The sequence below is a fragment of the Pipistrellus hanaki genome (assembly GCF_964339955.1).
Source record: "Pipistrellus hanaki genome assembly, chromosome: 19".
Lineage (NCBI taxonomy): Eukaryota > Metazoa > Chordata > Mammalia > Chiroptera > Vespertilionidae > Pipistrellus > Pipistrellus hanaki.
Genome location: NC_140521.1, coordinates 9,098,324 through 9,113,523, shown reverse-complemented (window position 1 = coordinate 9,113,523; position 15,200 = coordinate 9,098,324). Strand labels below are relative to the sequence as shown.

Genomic DNA, 15,200 nt, shown 5'->3' with positions numbered 1-15,200 from the left:
CCATTTTTGATCTTTGCTAATATCTGACAGATGCCATCAAGAATAAGTGTTAAGGTATAAAAATATTATATATGTATATATAAAATGGCAACAAGACTAAACCACGATTCTAAAGCAAATGTGCTGAGCCTGAGGACTCGGCAAGTCTTAAATGCATTTATAATCCTGGCCTCACCTCCCACTCGGGAAAAAATAAATAAATTAAAGTCGGGTTGACATTTACTGCTGAGGCATTTGAGAGGGTGGAACATACCAGCACGTAGTTGTGGCTCGTGGATGTCCTTCCCGGAAGCCAGCTCCGTTCATTTGGTTTCAAAAGGAGCTTGGGTTTTGCAGAAGACCAACAAAAAAGTGGTGAGAATATTTGTACCAATTATATTTTTTTAAAAACGAACAAAAAAAGTCATAAGACGACCAAGAAAAAGATCTCGACGCTATCAAAAAGACGATACAAAACCAAAGTGCTCAAATCAAAGGAGCAGTGAAATTGCCCAGAACATATAAAAGCTTTAAATAGAAGTTTCGTATATACAAAACTGCTCAGAGGAATTTTAGATTCGGTTGCAGCGAAGACCTGGAGACGCGCAAGAGCCGCCGCCGGGCCCGCGGTGGGCCCCGCGCCGCCCTCCCGGCCCGCGGAGCCCCGGTGCGCGGAGGCTTGGCGAGGAACCATGAGGAGGGCGGGTCCATTCCGGCCAGATTTCACCAGGAGTGCTCACTCACTCGGCTCCCTCAGTCCCTCCACGGTTCCCCCAGGGACCGAGCTGCAGGTGTTTGTAGTTTCCGAAGCGTCTTCAGGTTTCCCACTGCTCGCTGGAGGCCTGAGGCTGCACCGCCGAACCCACCTTGGATATGGCCGTGCTGGGCCGCCTAGATCAGGACACCGGCTCAGCAGCAGTGCCAGCGGGGGCGCCTGCCGTGCAGAGGCTTCCACGGCTGTGCCAGGACCGTCTTTCAGCCGAAGACACACGGCAGAGGCTCCTCGGGCATCAGCCCACCCTCCGGGCAGAGACGGTGCCAGGAGGGAAGCTCCAGGTGAGCAGCTGAACCAGGACCGGGCAGGGAGCCCTGTGCCTGCACGGCCAGGCTCTGGGCTAAGGGGAGGCTGGGGTCGGGGCAGGGCTCATGCTCGATGCCGCTGGACTAAGCTCGCCTACAGGCTGAGAAGCACCTGGCACCTGGCTCTCCTCTCCCTCCTTCCCCCGACCCCCCTTCCTCCCCTTGGCGCCGGGATCCGGTGAGCCTCCTGCCACGGACACCACACACAGGCTGCCCCGCACACCTGGAGCCGCAGGCTGGCCCGCAGGCTGGCATCGGTTTGAACACTGAAACAGAAAACTTATCTGGGAACATTTTTGACCTAAATTCTTTACAAATTGCCCAAAACCTGTGCAGTGCGTTGGCCAAAACCTCCTTGCAGAAGCACGGGTGGGTCAAAACTTAAAACAAGTGGCGGCTACTCAGGACCTAGGACACTGCCCAGGCCCTTCTGTGGCGGCCCATGGGCCAGAGCCCGGCAGGCAGGGCGACCCGCTGAGCAAACCAAACATCTCAGTTACAAAGCTTAAACCTGTCTTGTAACTTTAACCTTTTTTGAAAACATTAAAAACAGTCTACCAAATCTCAAATTTGAAAGTTTATCCTGTTAGTTCTGGCCTCTTTCATATGCAAAAATAATTTTTTTTCTTCAAGTACATCAGAGTAGAAAAGGAAGTCCGATTTACTCGGTCCAGTGTGTTAGCTAGTACTCCATGGACAGCGCTCAGTGCCTGCCTTACACGCACCCCCCTCTGGGGCCTGGGTCCGGACGTGGCCCTGGCACAGCTGCCCGCAGGCCCTGGCCAGTCCTAGCTAACAGCTGGTTCTCTTGCTTCCCAGATAAGGAGGCGATTGGCTTAAACAGGATGTTCCATTAAACACATTTCTCTGTTTCTGGCTTACGTAAAATGTTATCCATGGTATCTGCTGGTTTTGAGCAAGGCTAAAAAATACACCCTCGGTGTATATATTTGACTGCTTCTGGAATATTCTGAAATGAGCACTGTGACTTAACAGCTCATTTGCAAGAGAAATAACCAATTTGTAATTTTGCAAACTAGGAAGAAGTGGGCTGTAACACTGTCCTTCCAAATGACAGGGGAACCTGCTCTCTAAAGAGACCCTGTCCCTGTGGCCTGAAGGCCGGCTTGTTTCTGTCAAAGGTTAAAGAAGGTGTTAGATCAGCCGCCAGTTGGTTAATTCTTTCTCTAGAATTTGAGACACTAGAAAAAGGTCATTGGAACATTTCTGAAACGACCACATACATGAAGAGGACACAGACCAAATGGAGCCTTACCCACAGGAGCGGCCGGAAGAGGCAGGCGGGCAAGGTTCAAGTTCAAGAAACAGTCACCCAGGACGCTCCTGCTTCCATTCCGTTAAAGTCTCTCACAAGACAGGATTCGGAAGAGAACAGGAAGCGTGGCTTTACTCCCAGCCGTTGTCTTTGATCATGTGGGCAAGCTCAATGATGAATTTCCCTTCCTTATACTTCTGACTGCTCTCAAAGGCGTGCTCCTGGGGGGGGGGGTAGAAACAGGAGGTTTCAGGACAGACTGTTTCATTTCAGGGGTGGTCAGGGATGGGATGAGCCAAGTGGGGAAGGACAGGGTGGGGGGGTGGGGGGGAATGTGAAGGCCTCACTAAGCTCTTCTGTGTGAGCTGGGCACTGTGTCCCCATATCTGACGGGGCCGTGGGACACAGAACGATGGCGAATTCCAGGAGGGAGAGCTGGTCGGTGCCCTGACAGAGAACCAGCACGGCATGCAGGAGGCAGCCCATCAGTCACTCATTGACGCGTCTACCGCTCCCTCCCTCGCCCTCTGAAGTCAATAAAAACGTATTTTAAAAAATGAACTCTGACAGGATTATACTTCCGGGGGAGATCTACGCCTTTGCAAATTTTGTTTCCATTTGTAAACGTTTTGTTGATCATAGTACCTCTGCGTGCTCTCTGGAATGTCAGAACAAGGGGGTCACTCACGTATTTCCACCCGAGCGTGGTCTTGCAGTTCTCGCAGTAGATGTCTGCGACGGCGTGCAGGCCGGTGAGCAGGACCCTCTCCTCCGCGGGGCCGCAGCCCACGTTCACCCTGCAGGGGGAGGAGCGGGTGCTGGAGACCTGCCCCGAGGGCAGCAGCCTTCCCCCGGATCTGCCCCCGAGCACAGCGTCCCCAGGCCGGCCGGATACTCACACAGAGTTGAAGAGGTAGGCGCGCCCCTGGCTTCCCTGGAAGGACTGAGAAGAGCAGAGCGTTACGATGACTGGACCGCGGTTTGGACGGAAGTGGAGGGGCTGTGCTTCAGGTCACATCCGCACAGGAGCCGCAGGCTGCCTCGCAGAGTGAGGGGCTGCCTCAGGGCCGGAGCGGGACAAGATCTCCCCAAAGGGGGACGGGAGTCACGGCCACCGAGAGCCCCATGGGGCACCGGGACACGTTCATGCTTTTCCACCGAAATAAAGGCACAAGGTGGCCCCTGCCTGGGAGGAGAGGACAGCTCACCCAGGAGCGTTACAAGCTAAGGAGCAGCTCGGAGTGTGAGATGACTTAGGCGGAGTGGGTGTCAGTGCCTCCCGGATACAACCAGGTCAGCCCCAGCCTTCCCTTGAGGCTCGTCTGCTCTGGTGCCAGGCTCAGAGGGCCAAACAGAACAGATGGGCTACAAAAACCATCACGAAGTGCAAACCAGGCAAGAACACGGTCTTGGTTTCTTTGCCTGTCACTCAGCACCAATTCAAAAGACTGAGGAAGGTTGACTGGAGCACAAGTTGACAATATCGAGATGTGGAAGGCACATGCCGAGTGGCCCAGCAGTCCCCTTCTCGGAACTGACTGTGAAGACCAGCTTGAGTGTGTAAGGAAATGTGACAAGAATGGTCACCATCACAGTGTGTGTAATTGCAAAAAACAAGGAAAAAAACACACCAATAAGCGAGCAAACAAATGAATTCATTTCACACCCGGGCTCATGCACTTTAAAAGGGTGACAGGAACAGATTGGTATGAGTGGGCTGGAAAGTAGTCATGAATACTGTTAAGCAAAGAAAGAGCTGTGAAATGACGTGTCCTGAGCTCTATTTTAAAGTGAAAACGTGTTGTCATGGACACACACACAACAAAGAAAAACAAAACCACCCCCTCCCCCCAAAACACCACCAGACAACAATGCACACCAGATTACTAAGTGATTACTTAAGGACTGGAGCCGGGATGGGAAGGAGGAGGAGGTTGATTGGTTGCCTCCCTTTTTTACTTCATACACACACAGCACTTTGACGGGCAGAGCCTGGCCCCCCGTTATTTCTGTATCAGTACCGCGCTAACCGACTGCGCCACGGGAGCTCCACACCCATGATTTCTTACTTGAGCAAGAAATAAACCCTCTCTACCTGTCTGGGTGCCTCGGCTGGAGCATCCCATTCACCAAAAGATGACGGGGTCAATTCCCAGTCAGTGCGCAAACCCAGGTGGTGGGTTCCATTTCCGCGTGCATGGGGGAGGCAACCAACCAACGTTTCTCTCTCCCTTCCTTTCTAAAATAAAAAAAAGGCATCCTCCGGTGAGGATTAAAATACAATAAATAAACCTTCATTTTAAGCCACAGATTTGGGGTTGTTACTGAAGCAAAACTGCGCCTGAGACTAGCAGTTTTGGTTTAAATATACAGCTTTCAGACCTAAGGGGCCCTCCTTAAGTAGCTTCTTAGAAGGAGGAATATTATTTATGTCCAATTAAAGATTCACCAAACTTTTCACACATCCCTATCGGCTTCCAATTTTCTAGACTGATTTCTGAATTTTCACCTTTTCTATGAATCCTTATTTTAAAAAAAAATTCTATCCTCTTGGGTTATATATATATATTATTGATTTCAGAGAGGAAGGGAAAAGGAAGAGAGATAAGACATCAATAAGAGAGAATCATCGATTGATCAACTACCTCCCCCACCCCGGGGATTGAGCCCCCAACCCAGGCATGTGCCCTTGACCGGAACCAACCTGGGACAAACCTGGGACCCATTAGTCTGCAGGCTGACGCTCTATCCACTGAGCCAACCCAGCGAGGGCTGAACCCTAATTTTTGACACAGGATTTGGATCAAGGGTGTGATCAGATCAGTGGTGCAGTCTTACTACAGCAGGGCTCTGCAAACCGCTGTAAGTTAGAGCCAGATCAACGTTTCAGGCTTTAGGGGCCATACACACCGTCGCAACTACCCTGTGGTGGCACCACAGTAGCCGCAGGTGATACATAAAACCCGACGAAAACACTGCTCTGCCCGCCCGACGGGGCTGCGGACCGGGTGCCTTCTGACAACTAGACCCACCTCGCGGGAGGCTGCCCTAGGCCGGGCTGCCCTGAGCGCACAGAGGGACCCGGAGGCCGGGACCCTGGGGACCGCCCCCGGCCTCGGGGGATTCGGTTCTGCTGCCATGGAGTAACAGCGTGGGCCCAGGACTGTTAGAACACGCAGCGCCTGCTATTGGTCAGGGGCACCGGCCTCTTCCCCGTAGATTGTCAGATTAAAAAGTGACAACAGCCAACACCACAGCTGTCTAGTGTGAATGAATCAAAATTATATCTAGCCGGGACCGGTTTGGCTCAATGGATAGAGCGTCGGCTTGGGGACTGAAGGGTCCCGGGTTCGATTCCAGTCAAGGGCATGTACCTTGGTTGCGGGCACATCCCCAGTAGGGGGTGTGCAAGAGGCAGCTGATCGATGACTCTCTCATTGATGTTTCTAACTCTCTATCTCTCTCCCTTCCTCTCTGTAGAAAATCAATAAAATATATTTAAAAAAAAATTTTATCTATTTTTTTGTCAGATCAGAAAAGGCATTCTTGGTGTGCCGCAGAACCTTGGTGAGGAGCTGCCGCGTGCCAGGAGCCGAACAGAGGTTGGAAACCACTGATGTGGGGGAGGAAGCGGCATTTCCCTTCTCAGCGGCTCGGACACAGTAGACCCGGCGGCCCCGCGATGGCTCCCCCTCCGCCCGCCCCACCCGGCACTCGCCTTGGAGATGAGCTCGTCGTGGTTGGCCAGGTGGGCTCTGCAGTGGACGCAGCTGTACGTGCGGTGGCAGGTGGGCAGGTACGCTTGGAAGGTCTTGGACTTGGTCATCTTCACCATGGCGGCGGGGTCCTCGCTCCGCCTCCGCGGGGCGCTCTCACAGAGGCAGCACTGGAAGATGCCCGCAAGAGCCGTGGTGGGCCGGGAGGCGTGTGGCCCCGTCCGCACAGCGGGGGCCGGAGAAAAACGCCGCAACCTGGGACAGTGAGGACACAGCGTCAGGAGAGAGCGGACAGCACGAGGGCGCGTTTACGAGGCAGGCGTTCTGGAGAACGGGGACGGCCCAGGCGGGCCGGCTCAGCGGATAGAGCACCGGCCTGTACACCGCAGGGTCCCAGGTTCCATCTGGTCAAGGGCACGTGCCCAGGGTTTCGGGCTCGATCCCCAGTAGGGGGTGTGCAGGAGGCAGCCGATTAGTGATTCTCAGTCATCATTGATGTCTCTCTCTCTTCCTCCCTCTCTGAAATCAATAAAAATATATTTTGAGAAAAAGAATGGGGGGTGGGCAGGACTAGAAGTTGAAGGTCGAGTCCTGCCGTATTAATAAATTGTACATAAAAAGGATACGAAGCCTGGCCAGCCTGGCTCAGTGTTGATCTATGAACCAAGTGGTCACGGTTCGATTCCCGATCAGGCCTCATTTCCGGATGCAGGCTCGATGTCCTGTGTGGGGCGTGCAGGAGGCAGCTGATCCATGATTCTCTCTCATCACTGATGTTTCTGTCTCTCTCTCCCTCTCCCTTTCCCCTCTGAAGTCAATAAAAAAATATTTAAAAAAATACTAATACTTAATCACTGTTGAATCATTCTAAATTGAGTTGAGTGTGGCAGGTGAACTACTTTGACACACAAAAAAGTTTTGAGGAAAACATCTCTCCCGAGTGTGGCTTCAGGAAAAGTGAGAGAAAACAGCAGCCACCGAGGTTCCTGTCCGAGTGAGGGGACGGCACGTGGGAACATCTGGTCCCAAATCACAGAGTGAATGACGCAGAGCACCATGATACACATGACTAAATGATGGACCTACTATTTTTTTCTTAAACATCTTTAAAATGAACTTTTAGAGAGAGGGAAGGACAGAAGGAGGGAGAGAGAAACACCAATGTGAGAGGGAGACATTGACCTGCCGCCTCCCGCACCAGCCCTGCCGGGGAGAGAGCCTACAACCCGGGTCTGTGCCCTGACGGAGTCACAGCGGACAGCAGGGCGCCCCACCCCCCGAGCCACACTGGCCAGGGCTGGAGCCTCCAGGCACTCATTCGTCTGTATCTGTCCAGAAGGAAACCTTTGTAGATGGTAAATGATTTTCGACAAGTGGGGGAAATACAGTCTTTTCAACAAATGGCGCAGGGAAAGCTTGAGTCCATAGACCGACACTCTACCCACTGCGCCAAACGGGTCAGGGCAGGGCTCAGTTATTAATTATTACATTATCTGTCCTGTACCCATCATATCAAAAGGCCAGAAGTGGTGAAGAGCAAGATGGGCAGGAGCATGTTCTCTGCCGGAGTCGGCCAGAGCCAGGCTGTCCCTTTCCTCCAGAGTCGCCAAGAGTGTGGTCCTGGCCCCCGCCGGGCGGCTCAGGCGTTCGGAAGGTTGTGGATTCAGTTCCTGGTCAGGGCAGACACCTAGGTTGCAGGTTTGATTCCCAGTTGGGACGTGTATAGGGGTCAACTGACCAATGTTTGCTTTTCTCTCTCTCTTCCCCTTCCCTTCTCTCTCTCTCAAAATCAATAAAGAACATATCCTCAGGTGAGGGTGAAGAAAAAAGTGTGATACTGGCTTGGGTTAGAGCATTGTCCCAGTACGCCAAGGTCAGGGACATACAAGAAGCAACCAATGAATGCATAAAAAGTGAACAAATCCATGTTTCTCTCTTTGCCTCTCCCTCTCTCTCTAAAATAAAAAAAAAAAGTATGTGATACTAGAGGCCTGGTGCATGACATTCGTGCACTGGGAGGGGGGTCCCTCAGCCTGGCCTGCGCCCTCTGGCAGTCCGGGACCCCCAAGGGAGAGGCTCCCACCCCCACTGCTCACCAGCCTCGAACCCAGCTTCTGGCTGAGCAGCGTTCCCCCTGTGGGAGCGCACTGACCACCAGGGGGCAACTCCTGCGTCGAGCGTCTGCCCCCTGGTGGTCAGTGTGCGTCATAGCAACCAGCCGTTCTGCTGCTGTTTGCTTGATATTAGGGGTTTTATTTATTATAAAGGATTGGCTCGGGACAAAACCAGGTCCTGTGACATACAAGAAAGCTCAGAAGCAGATCTATGTATATCCTAGAAGGACACCAGGTTTTATCACTGCACTGGCAGCAAATGAAGGTCGCGGGATTCATATCCAAGCCTGTCCCGCCGCGGGGGGCTGAGCCATCGCTCATTCACACTGTTTGACTAACCACACGTTGCCTTCTTCTTGGCCGTTGGCTACATTAATCTGTTAGGTTTCTGTCAAGCTCATCCCGTTTGCAGCTGGTCTGCAAAACACCGTGCTCTGTTACATGTGAACATTTCCCAAGAATGACATTGAGTAACAACACTCAGAACTGCCCGGCCCTGGGGATCTAGCAGAAGCATCACATGAACGAAGCCCCAATACCTCTGGTCAGACTTCCTCGCTGCTCCAGCCCGCGGACCCGTTGGGATTCTCTCTGACCGGCTCCCGCGTGCCCGGGAGGGAACAGGGGTAAGCGCCACCCCGGACACCACCTGCCCAGCCCCGCTGGCGAAGCCCCCGCCACTGCCACCCCCTCCCCCCCGTGCCCCCGTCCACGCGGACAGAGTCCACGCCCGCTCCACCGCCCCTGTGCCCACTGAGGAAGGAGCAAACTTGTTCAGGCTTCACTTCTTCTTTTTAAAAATATATTTTTATTGATTTCAGAGAGGAAGGGAGAGGGAGAGAGAAACGCCAATGGTGAGAGAGAATCACTGATTGATCGGCTGCCTCCTGCACGCCCCCCACTGGGGATCGAGCCTAAAACCCAGGCCTGTGCCCCCGCCCCCCAGTCCACAGGCTGACGCGCTACCCACTGAGCTAACCGGCCAGGGCTGACTTCACTTCTTATTGAACTCAAGTCAAGTCTGTACAACGTCCTCACCCAAGTTCTCCCTAATGAGAGGAGCCCTAAGCCAGTAACTCTTTTATCCCTCTCCTCTCCTCCCCTCCCCTCCCCTCCTTCCACAGCGAGCGTGAGGGGCAGAGGCAGGAACCTGGGCTCAGCCAGAGGCGCTCCCTGGGGTCTCAGTCCCTTTGGCGGCAAAACCCTGCTCCAGGCTTTGAACTCGGGACCGCCGGGAGGAAGCTGAGGGGCAGCCCAGACCGGACGCCGGGCGGGGGTGTGTGTCGGGGGTGGGGCAGCCACTCTCCCCCCAAAGAGATCGTGTGGGGTCAATTTTTAGAGCAAAAACTTTGTTCTGCTTCCAGAAGTTTCTCTCCTAACACAGCAGGTAGAAACAGCTTAAGAGAACGTGAGTCAGGCCCGAGTCCATATGGCGCCGTCACCACACCCCCAGAGACAAAACTCTGAGACGTGACCCCGAGCCAAAGAGGCGGCAATGCCGGGCAGGGGGAGCTGCCCTCCGTCCGCCCTCCGGTCCTCACGCCCACCACGCGGGCCGAGGCCCCACCTCGCTGTCCCCCCAGCACAGCGCCCACGCCGGCTGGAGCAGAGCAGGCGGGCTCCTCGGTGTGATGACGGGGCTCCGGGGCTCTCAGTGCTGCCCCCTGGCGGCTGTGCCCGGCAGGTGCCCGCATGGCAATCACGCCATCGCGGAAAAGGAGGCGCAGATGCCCCCCAGGAGCCTCCGAGCCAGGCCGCCCGTCCTGAGCAGAGGACTCCGTGGAGACCAGGTGAACAGCAGCAGCCCAGGAGCTGATGCTCAGTCCCAGGAGGTGATGCCCTGCAGGCGGGGAGCCGAGGCCAGCGCGGCCCCGTGAGCGCCGGAGCGGCTGGACTCAGAGCCAGGCCATCCCTGGGACCGGTGGTCGGCAAACTCCTTACTCAACGGAGCCAAACATCAACAGCACGGCGACTGACATTTCTTTTGAACTTAAACTTCTTCTAACGCCACTTCTTCAAAATAGACTCGCCCAGGCCGTGGTATTTTGTGGAAGAGCCACACTCAGGGGCCAAAGAGCCGCATGTGGCTCGAGAGCCACAGTTTGCCGACCACGGCCCTGGACCGCAGCCCCTGTAGACACGTGTGAGCTCCCTTTGATGCAAACCAATGGCACGGGCACCGGCCTTGCCCCGGTGAGAACGGGCTGCGGGCGGCCGGCCGGGGAGCCGCCGAGGGGCCGGTGCGGTGGAGACGGGGCTGTCTGCAGTAACGAGGTTAGAAACCGCCTCCGGGCCAACCCAGGGCCCGGCCAAAGGCGCTGCTAACCACGAACCAGAAGCAGACGCGGAGCAGGACTCAGGCCGGGACTCAGTCCTCCTCACTGTCCCTCTCAGTAACTTCCGATTTTTAAAAAAATACATTTTTATTGATTTCAGAGGAAGGGAGTCGGAGAGACACAGAAACATCCGTGACGATGAGAGAATCATTGACTGGCTCCCCCCTGCACGCTCCACACTGGCAATGGAGCCCGCATCCCGGGCCTGTGCCCTGACTGGGAATCGAACCGTGACCTCCTGGTTCCTAGGTCGACGCTCAACCATGGAGCCACGCCGGCCGGGATTTGACACTAAGTGTATACACCGGACATTTGAACACACGCGCACTCGCACACAGAGGTGTGACAGCCCGGGCTCCGCCTGCCCTTGGTGCACAGACCTCCCGCCTCCTCGTTACGGATAAAAAGCTTTTCTCCACGTTTCAGGAGCTGCCGCCTGGGACCCCGGGATCTGGACCCCTGGGCGGGGGAGGGAGAGAAGACCCCCCCTTCAGGCCTCCCGCCTCCGCGCTGTCCTGACTCCGCCCCTCAGGCCCGTGGACCCGCTGCCCCGGCCTCTGGCCCAGCTCCCCTCCCGCCGGCCGGTCCGCCTCCACATCTCCCCGGGACTGTGATTCAGAGTTTGCACGGAGCCTTCCTTTTAGAAGGACCTTCAATACATTCCGTCCTCCTCCCACCAGCAACAAAGTTTCTATCGTGGCCTTGGACGTTCTAGCAGAGGCCGCTGGTTTCCGTGCTACAAAGCGGGAGGGAGAGGCAGGGACTGGGGACGAGGCCTGGAAGGCGGGCCAGAAGCAGGAGGAAGAGGCTGGTAACGGGCACTATCAGCCAGGGGCCACATAAACACAACCAGCAGCCAGAGCGGTGCTGTGCCAGGGGCAGGAGGGAAAACCAAAACTGCAGAGGGGTGGGAAGGGGCGGTGCGGGGGGAGAGTGTGCTGGCTGCGGGGGGTGGGGAGGAGACAGGTGGCATCCGGGGAGCCAGCAGGTGAGGCCTGGGGGTGGGGGCACGGCGAAAGAAGGCTCCACTCAAACTGTGGCACCAATTTGGTGGCCAGGCTGTTGCCTCCCGGTGAGACGGGGTTGCTATGCCATTCCCGAGGTGGCCCAGCACTCCCACAGCTTGGCAGAGCCAGCAAGCCCAGCTCCACACCTCACACCCCACGGGAACCTGCTCTGGGGTCCTTCCCCCGGGCAGGGGGTCGGTTGGCTCCAGGATTTCCATTCTCAGCTGTGCCGGGTTTTCTGCAATGCTCCCCCCCGGTCTGTCACCATGTCTCCAGCGGCCCCCAGTCCGCCTCGTCCTCGGACTCCTCTCCGGACACTCACTCACGCCGTCCTCCCCGGAACCCTGGGTCCCCGGGACCTGGCTGCTCAGGACTTTCTCCAGCCTCCGCCGAAACCTCTTGCCCAACTCCCCCTCCTCTGCGGAGGTTTTGCTGATTAACCGATCTAACTGCTTCCCTGAAACTCAGAACCGAATGAACCTGGGCTGGAGCGTGTGAGGGAGCGGCCCGAGAGCCGGCCGGCTCGCTCATCCGGCTCCGGGGAGAAGAGCCCCGAGGGCCCTGCCCTCCGCCCTCCTGCCCCGGACCCGGTCCCCGGGGACACACTGTGAGGACAGCCGGACGGCCGCCCTGTGCACACGGAGCTCTGCAGACCGCGGCGCTTCCAACACGGAGAGACTGGGTGCCCGGAGCCGGCCCAACGCACCGCGCCAGCGGCTAACTCCGGCGAATGCGCCCGGCGATGGGCGAGGATGCGGCACTGGGCGCGGGCACCGTGGGATGGTCTGTGCTGTTTTTGCAGCTTTTATGTACATCTAAAACGACCCCAAAACGAGTTCATTTAAAAAGCAGAAAGACCGTGGCTAAGATTACTAATTAAGTTTTGTGTGGGTTTGGTTTTGTTTTTTAAAGTGCCCAACGCAGGCCAGACCCGGCGCTACGCAGTCGCCTTAAGACATGGGTTTGCCGGGGTCCCAGCTCTGAGGGGTTCCCACCGGGGAGCCCCCTTCCCGTGATGCCAGGGGCATCAGCATCCTTCAGCTGTGCCACCCGGAGGCCTCGGCCGGGCCTGGGGGAGCCAGTGTGGGATCACCAAGCTCAGCCACCCTGCGATCACGCACAGCACCTGGCTCCCAGGACGCCCCCTGGCGGGGAGGCGGGAGGCGCACAGGTGAGGGGCAGGGGCGGGAGGGGCAGGGGCGGGGGCGCGCAGGGGAGGGGCAGGGGCGGGAGGGGCAGGGGCGGGGGCGCACAGGGGAGGGGCGGGGGCGGGGACGCACAGGGGAGGGGCGGGGGCGGGGGCGCACAGGGGAGGGGCAGGGGCGGGGGCGCACAGGGGAGGGGCAGGGGCGGGGCGCGCAGGGGAGGGGAAGAGGCAGCGGGGCAGGTGAAGCTACTGAAAGGGGAGGCTTGGGGACTTGAGGCGAGGGCCCGGTTGGTGGGGGAAAAAATTAACATTCTTGGAAAGGCGCCGGCAGGCTAAGGTGTTGTGTACGTTTTGGATACAAAGAGAAAGAAGACATGCAACAGCGCGGACAAGGCGCGGGGGGCGGCGGCACGGAAGTCTTCCCGGGCCCCCGGGACGGAATCCTGCCTCCTCTCCATCCCCAAACCTGGCACCCGGCGGGGACGGGCACCAGGCGATGCCGGTCCCGGGCGGGCGGGCGGGGGAGGGGACCCCCCGGGCAGGTTTCCGAGGCGAAGGGGCCTGCGCTCCGCTGCCCGGGGGAGGGCGCCTCGGGCCACAGGTGGTGCGCCGGGCGCAGCCCCATCTTTGTGGGCAACTTGGGAGCGGCCCCCTCTTCACGGCAACCCGAGCCCTCTTTGTCCTCCCTCTACTCCCCGATGGCGACTTATTATTATTGTTTTTTTTTTTTAAAAAAAGAGGGTAAAGCCTATGATGCTGTGGTCCATTCCCTCCGGACGCATGTCCATGGCTGGGAGGGTGGGGACGGGGGTGAGCGGGGGCCAAACCAAGAGGCTCTTTGGTCGGCTTGACACCGGGCGCACTGAACACCAACACCCCAAACACCCACTCCGGAGGGGACACAGCGGCAGGTGCGGCCGTCCGCCCAGCAGGTGCCCGCGCCCCGCCCGCCGCCGGTCGCCGCCCGCGCCGCGGGGCCCAGGCCCGCCCGTACTCACGGCCGCTCGGCGGTCCGCGCCCCGGCCCGCAGCGCCCATCCGGCCGGGGCCTGGTCGGCGCGGGCTCGGTTCTCACGCGGCGCCCGCGCGGCCCGGGGCGCGCTGCGGCCGTTGGCACCTCCGCCGCCCGGCGCGAGGCATCCTCCCGCCGCCGCCGCCGCCCCGCGGGCCGCCAGCCCTTTGTTTTGGAGCCGCGGCCCCGCCGCGCCGCCGTTAACGGCCTCGGAACGCCGTGCGAGCCAATCAGCGCGGAGCGCCGCCCGCGCCCCGCCCCGCCCGCCCGCCCGCACCCCGCCCCGCCGCGCGCCCCGCGCCCCGCGCCCCGGACTCCGCGGCTCGCGCTCCGCCCCCCCGGGCAGGGGTGCACGTGCCGCGGGGCGCGCCGCGCTGCCATTGGCCGGTGCTGCGAGCGCGGCCTCGGAGCCGCCCGTGGAGGCGGGACGCGGGGCGGGGCGTGCGGGCGCGTGCGGGGCGGGGCGGGGCGAGCTCAGCGGAGAGCGCCGCGCGCAGGCGCCTGGCCGCGAGTCCCCGGCCGCGTGGAGCTGCGCCCAGGGGGTCCGCTGGCTCCGCGCGCGTGGAGCGGCCGCGGACGTGACGGGCTCCCAGCTCCCGGGCCGGCGTGGGGCGCCCGGTGTTTCCTGACCGGACCTGCCTTGGCGCAGAGCACGGGGTCCTGCGCGCTCCCCGCCCCCTGATCCTCCTCCTAGAACTCTCCAAGCCATCCTGCCTCTGGATCTGCCCCTGGGCCCCAACTCTGCTCTGGTACCCCCAAACCGGCCCCCCAGGCAGCCCACCTCTCTCGCTGTCCACACTGTGTTCCCCAACTCCTGTCCGGTCATTATTTTGTTGGTCTCATAGCCGTTCTCTATAGATCGGTTTGTAAATCACATAGTACTTTTAAAACCCCACACTGTTTTTTAAAAATATATACATTTTATTGATTTTTTTTTTTTTTTTTTTACAGAGAGGAAGAGAGAGGGATAGTGGGTTAGAAACATCAATGAGAGAGAAATATCGATCAGCTGCTCTTGACCGGAATCAAACCTGGGACCTTTCAGTCCGCAGGCAGGCCTACGCTCTGTCCACTGCGCCAACCTGGTTTCGGCAAAACCCCACACTGTTGAGGTCACAATGTATACGACATTTTTATAGGTTAGCATCCTTTAGCTCTGGCTTCTTTTGTGCAATGCAATGTAAAGATGTGTCTGTAGGTGCCACCGGGTTTGTTACGCAAAAGGCAGCTGGAATTGCCTCAAACATTTGTGGGAACTTCGCCATTCTTCTAACGCTGTCCTCTGCGTTTTCCAGAGACGTGTTAGCATCGCCACTAACTATTAAGCCTTGCCCTGGCTGGTTTGGGTCAGTGGATAGAGCGTCAGCCTGTGGACTGAAAGGTCCCGGGTTTCATTCTGGTCCAAGGGCACATGCCTGGGTTGCAGTCTGGATTCCCAGTAGGGGGCGTGCAGGAGGCAGCGGATCAATGATTATCTCTTATTGATGTTTCTATCTCTCTCCCTCACCCTTCCTCTCTGAAATCAACAAAAATA

At 57.8% G+C, this 15,200-nt stretch overlaps 1 protein-coding gene across 1 annotated transcript; it reads right to left on the bottom strand.

The window, feature by feature from the left end:
* Nucleotides 1–1,611: 1,611 nt before the first annotated feature.
* Nucleotides 1,612–13,839, bottom strand: YPEL1 (yippee like 1). Its single transcript, XM_084867859.1, has 5 exons — nucleotides 13,654–13,839; nucleotides 6,054–6,306; nucleotides 3,235–3,278; nucleotides 3,024–3,132; nucleotides 1,612–2,556 (listed from the first exon to the last, which is right to left on the bottom strand). Exons 2-5 carry the CDS (start codon nucleotides 6,168–6,170, stop codon nucleotides 2,467–2,469), a joined length of 360 nt encoding a protein of 119 aa, XP_084723985.1. The 5' UTR covers nucleotides 6,171–6,306; nucleotides 13,654–13,839; the 3' UTR covers nucleotides 1,612–2,466.
* Nucleotides 13,840–15,200: the final 1,361 nt, after the last annotated feature.

Bases quoted from the DNA above. Each gene is read 5' to 3' on its own strand.
- YPEL1 (XM_084867859.1), bottom strand. From the start codon at position 6,170: ATGGTGAAGATGACCAAGTCCAAGACCTTCCAAGCGTACCTGCCCACC. The intron at 3,133-3,234 runs GTGAGTATCCGG...CTCCCCCTGCAG, and splicing joins GCCTACCTCTTCAACTCTGT to GGTGAACGTGGGCTGCGGCC. The intron at 2,557-3,023 runs GTGAGTGACCCC...CCCCCCCCCCAG, and splicing joins CCACGCTCGGGTGGAAATAC to GAGCACGCCTTTGAGAGCAG.